The sequence below is a fragment of the Salmo salar genome, unplaced genomic scaffold (genome assembly GCF_905237065.1).
Source record: "Salmo salar unplaced genomic scaffold, Ssal_v3.1, whole genome shotgun sequence".
NCBI classification, from domain to species: domain Eukaryota; kingdom Metazoa; phylum Chordata; class Actinopteri; order Salmoniformes; family Salmonidae; genus Salmo; species Salmo salar.
Window position 1 is genome coordinate 6202 of NW_025549859.1, and position 10419 is coordinate 16620.

The 10419-nt window shown below is 41.0% G+C and overlaps 1 protein-coding gene across 1 annotated transcript; it reads right to left on the reverse strand.

Moving 5' to 3' along the window:
- Nucleotides 1-4157: 4157 nt before the first annotated feature.
- On the reverse strand, nt 4158-8542 carry LOC106591310 (uncharacterized). Its single transcript, XM_014182522.2, has 3 exons — nt 8161-8542; nt 7919-7979; nt 4158-4888 (listed from the first exon to the last, which is right to left on the reverse strand). The coding sequence occupies exons 1-3, from the start codon at nt 8173-8175 to the stop codon at nt 4308-4310; spliced, it is 657 nt and encodes a 218-aa protein (XP_014037997.1). The 5' UTR covers nt 8176-8542; the 3' UTR covers nt 4158-4307.
- Between the last annotated feature and the right edge of the window lie 1877 nt (nt 8543-10419).

A 10419-nucleotide genomic window follows, 5' to 3' on the forward strand; every position in this document is an offset into this window, starting at 1 on the left:
TAGAGTTTATCAGGCTGTTGATTGTGGTCTGTGGAATGTTCTCCCACTCCCCTTCAATGGCTGTGTGAAGTTTCTGGATATTGGCGGGAACGCGAACACGCTGTAGTACACGTTGATCCAGAGCATCCCAAACGTGCTCAATGGTTGACATGTCTTGTGAGTATGCAGGCCATGGAAGTACTGGGACATTTTCAGCTTCCATGAATTGTGTATAGTTTATTATAGTTGTCCATAGCATATGCCTGTACATGCCATAACCCGACCATGGGTCACTCTGTTTAAAACTTTAACATCAGCAAACCGCTCGCCCGCATGTCTGCCATATGCCTTGTACAGTTGAAACTGGGATTCATCCAGTTTCATCCACTTCATTCATCCAGTTTCATCCACTTCTCCAGGGTGCCAGTGGGCACTGATTGTGAGAATTTGCCCACTGACGTTGGTTACAACGTCGAACTGCAGTCAGGTCAAGACCCTGGTGAGGACAACCAGATGATCTTCCCTGAGACATTTCTGACAGTTTGTGTGGAAATTCTTTGGTTGTGCAAACCCACAGTTTAATCAGCTGTCCGGGTGGCTGATCTCAGACGATCCTGCAGGTGAAGAAGCCGGATGTGAAGGTCCTGGGCTGGGTGGTTACACGTGGTCTGCGGTTGTGAGGCCGGTTGGACGTACTACCAAATTCTCTAAAACAATGTTGGGGGCGGCTTATGGTAGAGAAATTAACATTCAATTATCTGGCAACAGCTCTGATGGACATTTCTGCAGTCAGCATGCCAATTGCACGCTCCCTCAAAACTTGAGACATCTGTGACATTGTGTTGTGTGACAAAACTGCACATTTTAGAGTGGCCTTATTGTCCCCAGCACAAAGTGCACCTGCGTAATGATCACGCTGTTTAATCAGCTTCTTGATATGTCACACCTGTCAGGTGGATGTATTATCTTGGAAAAAGGAGAAATGTTCACTAACAGGGATGTAAACAAAATTGTGCACCAAATTGAGAGAAATAAGCTTTTTGTGAGTATGGAAAATTCCTGGATCTTTATTTAGCTCATGAAACATGCAACCAACACTTTACATGTTGAGTTCATATTTTTGTTCAGTATAGATCAGCTACACATACTGAGACAGATGGCTGTTTCGCTCGCTCGGATGCAATCTCCAGTGAGATAAATTCAGCCTCTTCCAAATTGAAGTAAAAATATGAATCACAGAGAGACGAAATATAAATTATTCGATTTTATTTTCTTGGTAAATTTTTTGGCGAAGCCTGGCTTCCCTTGGCATCAATGAATACATGCCACTGAAGAAACTGACTGTTAAAACTGCCAAATCCCTCTGGATAGATGATGAATTGAAAAAAAGGTATGGCTGAGAGGGATGAGGCAAAGGGAATGGCAAATAAGTCTGGCAAAACAGCAGATTGGCAAACATACAGTAAATTGAGAAATTCACGTAACTAAACAAAAATAAACAAATACTATACTATGTAACAAAGACAAATCATATAAGGAATACTAGTAAAAAGCTTGAGTACCTTAAATGAATTTCTAGGCAGAAAGGCTAGCTAAGCACCATTTTGTATTGAGGCTGATGGCTCATTCATAATAAAAAATAAAATAAAACAAAAGCCTTTGATTTTGCCAAACACAAATAACTTTTTTGTTGACAAGATTAGAACATTTAAGCATGACATGCAAACAACAAATGCTGAGCTTTTATATTCACGCATAACGAACCAAATAATGAAAGACAATCACTGTAGCTTTGAAGTCCGCAAAGTTAGTGTGGAAGAGGTGAAAAATATTACTGCTGTCTCTAAATAAGGACAAACCACCTGGTACCGACAACCTGGATGGTAAATTACTGAGGTTGGTAGCGGAATACATTGCAACTCCTATTTGTCACATCTTCAATCAAAGCCTCGAAGATGGAGTGTGCCCTCAGGCCTGGAGGGAGGCAACGCTCATTCAATAAAGCACCCTTCAATGGTTCAAACATTGATCATAGCAAACGTAGGTGTTATGGATTAACATCCTCTGCCTTATCATAGATTGAGAGTTACCTATCTAATAGAACACAGAGGGTTTTCTTTAATAGAAACCTCTCTGATGCAAATTCGATTGAGTGTGGTGTATCGCAGGGCAGCCGGCTAGGTCCATTATTGTTTTCGGTTTTTACTAATGACCTTCCAATGACCTTGAATAAAGCCTGTGTGTCTATGCACGCTGATGACTCAACAGTATACACGTCGGCTACAACAGTAAAATAAATAACTGACACCCTTAACATAAAGCTACAGTCAGTTTTATAATGAGTAACTAGCAATAGACTGGTGCTAAATACCTAAAAAAAACTAAAAGCATATTTTTTGAATGATGTGGCTATTGAGCAAGTTGAGGAGATTAAACTGCTGGGTGTTACCCTAGATAGCATGCTGTCATGGTCAAAACATAGACTCAGTGGTAGAATCCCCCTTTCCCTTTCTTAAATTGGGAAGAGGTCTGTCCATGATAAGACGTTGCCCTGATTTCTTGACATCTCAGTCAACCAGACACGTGCTACAGGCCCTAGTTTTGTCAGGTGCGGCAAAGAAGGACATAGGCAAATTGCAGTTGGTCCAGAACAGAGCAGCACATATTGCACTTAGATGTACATGGAGGGTGAATGTCAGTGACGTATGTCAATCTGTCCTGGTTCAAAGTTCAGTGATTGACTGCATCGCTATTGGTCTTTGTGCAAGGTGTTGATGTGTTGATGGTACCGAACTGTCTGTTCAAGCAGTTGGTACACAGTTCACCCACTCATCTGTACAACACAATACATGCAACCTGAGGTTTCTTTACAGTCCCCAGGTCCAGAACAGTGGCTGGGAAACACACAGTATTAAATAGAGCCATGACTACATGGAACTCTCTGCCACCCCAGGTAACTCAAGCTAGCAATAAAAACAGATAAAAACCAGATAAAAGAACACCATACGGCATGACAGGGACTGTGAAGAGACACACAGACATTTTTATGTATTTTGCATTGTATAATGTATATGATACAAGGTTGGGATACGACTGTGATATGTGGTTGTCTCGCCTGGCTATCTTTAGATGAATGCACTAGCTGCAAGTCTCTCTGGATGGGAGCATCTGCTAAATGACTCACTTGTAATGTAAATGTAGTGCTATGTATATATTTATGTATTTTATTTGTGTTTCCTGTTTAGACCCCAAGAAGAGTAGCCACTGTCTCGGCAGCAGCTTATTGGGGATCCTAATAAATAGTAGATCAAACTTACATTTTCTCTCCTGTGTGAGTGAGCTGGTGACTCTTAAAATTATGCTGGACACTGAAATTCTTCCCACACTGGGAGCAGCGATATGGCTTCTCTCCGTTGAGTGAGTGAGCTGGTGTTTCTTTAAGACACCAGAGGGCGTGTAATTATTCCCACACTGGGAGCAGTGATATGGCTTCTCTCCTGTGAGAGTATGTTAGTGTCTCTTTAAGACACAAGAGGGTGTGTAACTCTTCCCACACTGGGAGCAGCGATGTTGCTTCTGTCCTGCATGAGTACGTTAGTGTCTCTTTAAATACGTGAAATAACAAGGGTGGTGCACTTCCCCCTACTGTCACAGTGAACGCAGTGGGATAGGGCCCAGAAGTTCACAGGTTCTAATCTTTCCTCAAAAAAAGGTAAATTTCTAGCCCACTACGCACCTTTTGAATGTACTTTTATTCCTCAACAAATGTAACAAGCCCATAACTTTATTGGTAAAGTAGAATTTGGAAAGGAGAGCATCTCAGAGTAGTGGTGCTGATCTAGGATCAGGTCCCCTCTCCATGTAATATTATTCATTGTGATTTAAAAAGGCAAACCTGATCATAAAATCAGCACTCCCTATTCTAAGATGTTTCATAGATATCTCTTTGTAAATGCTATGGCTAACACTTACCCTGGGAGGGTAGCAGGTAACTGTTCTAACCAATCTCTGGTTGAATTCCCCTAACAAGTTGAAGTGTTACAAAAAAAATTACAGCTTTATTTTCTGAAAACATATTGAATTTAAAACAATTACACAAACACATTACAATCCATCACAAAGTCAGAACCTTCAATTATTTAAATGAGCGGCTGTAATTTATAACTCCACAACATGTGAATGTTTTTTTATTTTTTTATTTTTTTACATGCCCATTTAGGTTCATTTACAACCATTATCCATCATAAGAGTTGCATCCCTCTGGCCTGTGGTGCCCCCTTTGGGTCCCTCTGTGATCTTCACTTCCTGTTTGAAGTTTTACAGGACCCCTAGGCCTTGGCTGCAGGGGGCTGCTTGGGTGCTGGCTCTGCCATGGTGTCCAGGGTGAAGCTCTGCCTGAGGACCTGCTCTAGCGTGGGTCTGAGGGCACCATAGAGCCTCTGCAGTGCCCGCACATCCTCCAAGGCATTATGCGCCTCGTAGGAGATGCCAACCACTATCCGAACAAGGTTTTCCTGCCGAAAACTCTGGAGTCCACGTCCCTTCAGAATCTCTCGCGCCAACGGGAGCGTGTCCAAGCAACCAGAAACTGCTAACTGGAACTCAGCTTTAAGGTCAAACTCAACAAGCGCTCTAGCTAGCACGGGGCAGTCGAAGCGCCGGGCATTGTGGGCCGCCAGCAGGGGCTTGTGGAAGGAGCGGAGGAAGGAGATGAAGGAGGTGAGGGCCTCCCTGAGGGGGATGGTGTCCACCTGTCGACCATTTAGGAGCAGGGTCTGGGGGTCCCTGACGGTGAACCCTGTGATGCTGGAGGCCTTGTGAGTCATGTTGCAACGAGGAACAGCGTACACGTTGAATGTCCTCTCCCCGCTGATGGCCGACAGCTGGATGATGTCACACATGGATGTGTCTATGGAGGTAGATGGAGATTCCGTCACATTTAAAGGACAGTACCGTTTACCCTTATGCCCTGTTAAACTCTATTCACAGTTGGGTTAAGGTTAGGAGGGGTTAGGGTTATTGGTTAGTAGGTTTAATACTTGCCAGTATTGTGACAAGGCTGGATTCACATGTAAAATATGAACAAAGGTGCTAACTAAAACAATAAAGTGTGCCTCGGCTGTCCCTGTAGGAGAAGACGTTTTGGTTCTGTGTAAAAAAACATTTATGATTAATGTAACACCTGTATTCTAATAGACGTGGAATTTTGACCTGAGGTAAATTGCAGGTAAATGGAACATAATTCCCTTTTTAATGCACTTTTTTCCCCTACACTTATTTCTGACCTTGAACTTAAGCAAGAGGTGATGCTATTCACCCGCTATTGGTTTGGGGTGGAGATCAAATGAATGTCCACAGATACACCGTATTCTGACCTTGACTTCATTACTTCATATTTCCACCACCTTTACACACGATGAATAAAGTCGAGCAACCTGTCTGTTCCAAGTGGAATAATATCTACTTTCCTTTTTTCCCCCAATAGAAATAACACCATTATCCATGCACTGTAATTTACTATTGATAAGAGCTAGGTAAATGATTAAACCGTTTGGATAAGGGCATTGTAAATATAGCCTTATGATCGCTGGAGACAAATGTGAAACCAGTCATATGGCAGCAAACAGAAGCATATCAACATATCACCTTTTCCACAGTGACGTTTATGAAACAAAAATATAAACAACGATTTTACTGATTTACAGTTCATAAGGAAATCGATCCATTGAAATACATTCATTAGGTCATGGAAGAACAGGGACATTTTCAGCTTCCAGGAATTATGTACAGATCCTTGCAACACTTTACATGTTGCATTCATACTTTGGTTCAGTATAATTGTCTGGACTTTTCACAGTATTTATTTTCTCCAATTTGTATCATGCTAAATATTAGCCACTATACACACAGTACATTTATAACTGTCTCTTTAGTGTTCGTTTCCTTACATTTATAACTGACGACTGTACAGGACCGTTATCCTCACCGTTCCATGGTTAGGGAGGAATTAGTATTATTTGGGTAGATTTATAGGACTACTGTTCAACCCCTATTGTACACTTTTCTCACCTTCCAATATTTCAAGAGTTGAACAATTGAATATGGCAACTTTCAGGATGAATCAAAACACTATTTTTGATTCACCATTATATTTTGTTCGTAAAAACTTTCCAATTTTTTATTTATTTGTATTGTTCATGAATACTGTCCGAACCCTAAATACAAGATCAGAGTATTTTTTTAATCTACCAATTGGTGCTGTCAAGAAGAAGAATATGCATGTCTTTACGTGGCTTTCTTTAATCCAGGCTGTATCACAACCAGCCGTGATAGGGAGTCCCATAGGGCGGCGCACAATTGGCTCAGCATCGTCCGGGTTTGGCCGAGGTAGGCCGTCATTGTAAATAAGAATGTGTTCTTAAATGACTTGCCTAGCTAAATAAAGGTAAAATAAATGAAAAAAATCATTAAAAATGTATCCCTAATATTCGGAACCATTCCATATATTATAGTATATGAGTCTGTCGATACAAATTCTAATTAAAGGTACACCAAAGTTAAAGGGATGGCTCTAGATAAATAAACCCTACTGAATAAAAACTCCACATGAAAATCTGATGGCCAGCAAGTGGGAGGGTTGTCAGTGGTTGAATTACATTTATTCAGCGAACGCAAGGGAACCACGCCTGAAACCCCGTTACGCACCTACATAAGTTAAGTCTGAATACGAGCTACTGAGAAGTGCATAGGAAAGGCGTACATTTTCTAAATCTAAATCGGGCCCATAGTGTGCAGTTCATAATAATACCTTATCATAATACCAGCACAGGCTCATGTGTCGTGTTGCTCTATTTCCAATGGCTTGTTAAGGCTACGTTGATTTTTGCTATTGTGAATGGCTCATAAATAATATGGTTTATTGATGATAAATATGAGAACATAGCTATCCTGGACCATCAGGTGAGCCAGTAGATATTGCACAACATCAGGAACTCGTTTTCACACATCACTTTCGTTAATAGAGAAAGCAGGGATCAAATTGTCACTCTATTATTAACATCCACGCACATCTTTGTCACAAATATGCTTTAAAAGTAGTCCAAAGAAAGTTCCTGAATTGTAATGTATACAGGGTTTCTTAGCTCTAACATTTACAATACTTTGTGTGTATAGTCTACTACTAAAAGGGGAAATGCAACAACAACAAAGCAGTTATTACCAGTGGTTTAAAGTACTTAAATTAAAAACACTTTAAAGTACTAAGTTGTCTTTTAGGGTATCTGCACTTTACTTTACTATTTATATATTTTTTACAACTTTTACTCCACTACATTCCTAAATAAAATAATGTACTTTTTACTCCATACAATTTCCCTGACACCCAAAAGTACTCAGCAGGACTGAAAAATGGTCCAATTCACACACTTATCTAGAAAACATCCCTTGTCATCTCTACTGCCTCTGATCTGACCGACTCACTAAACACAAATGCTTTATTTGTAAATTATGTCTGAGTGTTGGAGTGTGTCCCTGGCGATCCTTAAAAAAAAAAATATTAAATCACGGAAATTGTACCGTCTGGTTTGCTGAAGGAATTTTTTATTAATTATACTTTTACTTTTGATACTTAACTATACATTTAGCAATTACATTTACCTTTGATACTTAAGTATACTGTATTTAAAACCCAAATACTTTAAAGACTTTTACTCAAGTAGTATTTTACTGAGCGACTTTAATTTTAATCGTGGATTATTAAAGTATCTTTACTTTTACTCAAGTATGACAATTGGGTACTTTTCCCACCACTGGTTATTACCCTCAGACTACTGTAAGTCTACTACATCAATTTTTATTATAGCGGCTTTTAACATAAAACAGTAAAGCACTCTATCAACCTAACAATATTAAAAACAAGGGTATATATTTTGTACAATACCTAATCCGGTAGTCTCCAAATCAAAGAATACTATGGTATCACCAGACACTGCTCCCATACCCTGGATAAGCAAAGTACAGTTAGTCAAATCAGTACCATTAATCAATGTATGATATCTTCATTATGAATGAATGACTTGACTTTGTGTTTAAAATAATAGCAATACTCTCCGAAACCGTTTTTTAAACAATCGTTTGTCAATGATATAAAATCAACAACTGAGCAATGGAATATGATCTTACCAAAGAGGACTGCATAACGACGTCGAAGCTGTCAAAATCCTAAATAGTCTCTCAAATCATCCTGTCTGCCGTCAAATGAAGTACCCTTTTATATTATAGTGACTCGTAAATAATAGTTTATTCAGGTGGCCCATAAGGGATGGGCCACAAGGGATGGGCCGGTGGTAAGAGCGAATCGATACTTATATAAAGTTACTTTCGTTTCAGGCATTGCTTACTCAACATTAAACAATTTAAAAGAAATGTGTTTCGTTACTGAATCATCGTGACATTGGTATAGAAAAGGGCTAGAGGGAAGTGAAGAATAACAACCGTAGTCAGATGACTATTTTCAGAAGGATTTCGTCAACACAACGAACAAATGTAGAATATTCCACACACCGTTCGCCTGGTTTCATTCTTTCGGCTGGAGTGACTCTTGATCAGACCCGTCATTCTGGGCCGTTTTTGTATTTTTTGGGGGTGGGTTGCCTGTTTTGCTTGTTATTTTGGCATTAATACTTGTCACATTTTGCAAATGTAACCGATGTGAAATGGCTAGTTAGTGAGACTTGAAGTAGGGTTTCCCCCTTGCATCGCAAGGGCCGCGGCTTTTGTGGCGCGATGGGTAACGATGCTTCGTGGGTGTCAGTTGTTCATGTGTGCAAGGGTCCCTGGTTCGAGCCCGGGTTGGGGCGAAGAGAGGGACGGAACCTACACTGTTACACAAACAAACAATGTAAAATATATCATTGAATTAATAAAGCCGCATACACACATGGTCTCTCTTTGGTTTTCTTGAGGAAGGCAGCTCCAACATGCAGGTGTTTCAGCCTAGATCAGTGATTTCTGTTGGGGGAGCCAGAAATAAATAGGAGCATTGCGCTGTGATTGGCTCAGTGTTCTGTCACTCATGGGGACACTATGTCATCACGAATTTAGGTCCTCAGTAAGGGTAGACATCTAGAATTGCAGCCCTTGTGTCCTGCCATAGTTTGTGGTCCAAACATTTAAAAGACACAACCTCGTCCACTTACCCTCGCTTTATGCCCTTGGGGAAATGCCCATTGCCATCTTGGTGGGTGGCCCAAATAATTAGCAAAGCAAGGGAAGTTTGCAGCCCCTCAGCCCTCGTTTTTAGTCGGCTTTGAGAGTGTACAATTATGTTCACTCTGGGGCCTGAAACTCCACATAACTGTATTCGATTGTACATCCGCTAAGAAAAGTCAGCGAAAACTTAAAAACAACATCAATGGAGAAGTCAACATATAAGTGGAAGTAAAAACGAATGCAAATAAGTTAGAAATGTTGCTACTACATAAAAAGTAAATATGTTTTTGTTTGGTTATCTTTTGGAAAACATTTTCTTTCTTCAGAAGATCCAGCTAGGCAGGCTAACGCTAGTTAGCTAATTCATTTGCTAGCTGTCATACAGTAGATGTATATTCATAATTATATAATTAATATAAGTAGAAATGCACTCATAATTGACTGTAGTGCATATAAATCACCCGCAAGCTACCGTCGGCTGAAAATACAATCATCGTGGGATAAGCGAGTGACGAATTTCCGGCCAAGGGTGGTCCATTTAAAAATCATTCCTTCCTCCCTCACCCGTTGCCCTGTAAGTGTATACTCGTCAGACGTCATGGCACATCATCAGAAGTATCCACTTAATTTGAGGGCTGAGGGGATAGGGTGTGTCTTTTAAGTGTTTGGACAACACCCATCGAGTTATATTACAAGGGGAACTTCCAAGGTAAAAATGCAGGGTCGTGTTCACTAGGGCACACCACTAGCAAAAAAAACACCTGTGGGAAGTTCAGATAGTGCCTCCATGTTTTTTTGAGCCAAGAAGGCTCAAGGTCATTGGCCACAGATAAAATGACATCCAATCACGTTATATGTACAACTCATCCAGAACGCCGCAGCCCGTCTGGTGTTCAACCTTCCCAAGTTCTCTCACGTCACCCCGCTCCTCCGCACACTCCACTGGCTTCCAGTTGAAGCTCGCATCTGCTACAAGACCATGGTGCTTGCTTACGGAGCTGTGAGGGGAACGGCACCTCCGTACCTTCAGGCTCTGATCAGGCCCTACTCCCAAACAAGGGCACTGCGTTCATCCACCTCTGGCCTGCTGGCCCCCTACCTCTGCGGAAGCACAGTTCCCGCTCAGCCCAGTCAAAACGGTTCGCTGCTCTGGCACCCCAATGGTGGAACAAGCTCCCTCGGAGTCAATCACCACCTTCCGTATACATCTGAAACCCCACCTCTTCAAGG

Bases quoted from the DNA above. Each gene is read 5' to 3' on its own strand.
- LOC106591310 (XM_014182522.2), bottom strand. The intron at 4,889-7,918 runs GTATTGTACAAA...CTACCTCCATAG, and splicing joins TTTGGAGACTACCGGATTAG to ACACATCCATGTGTGACATC.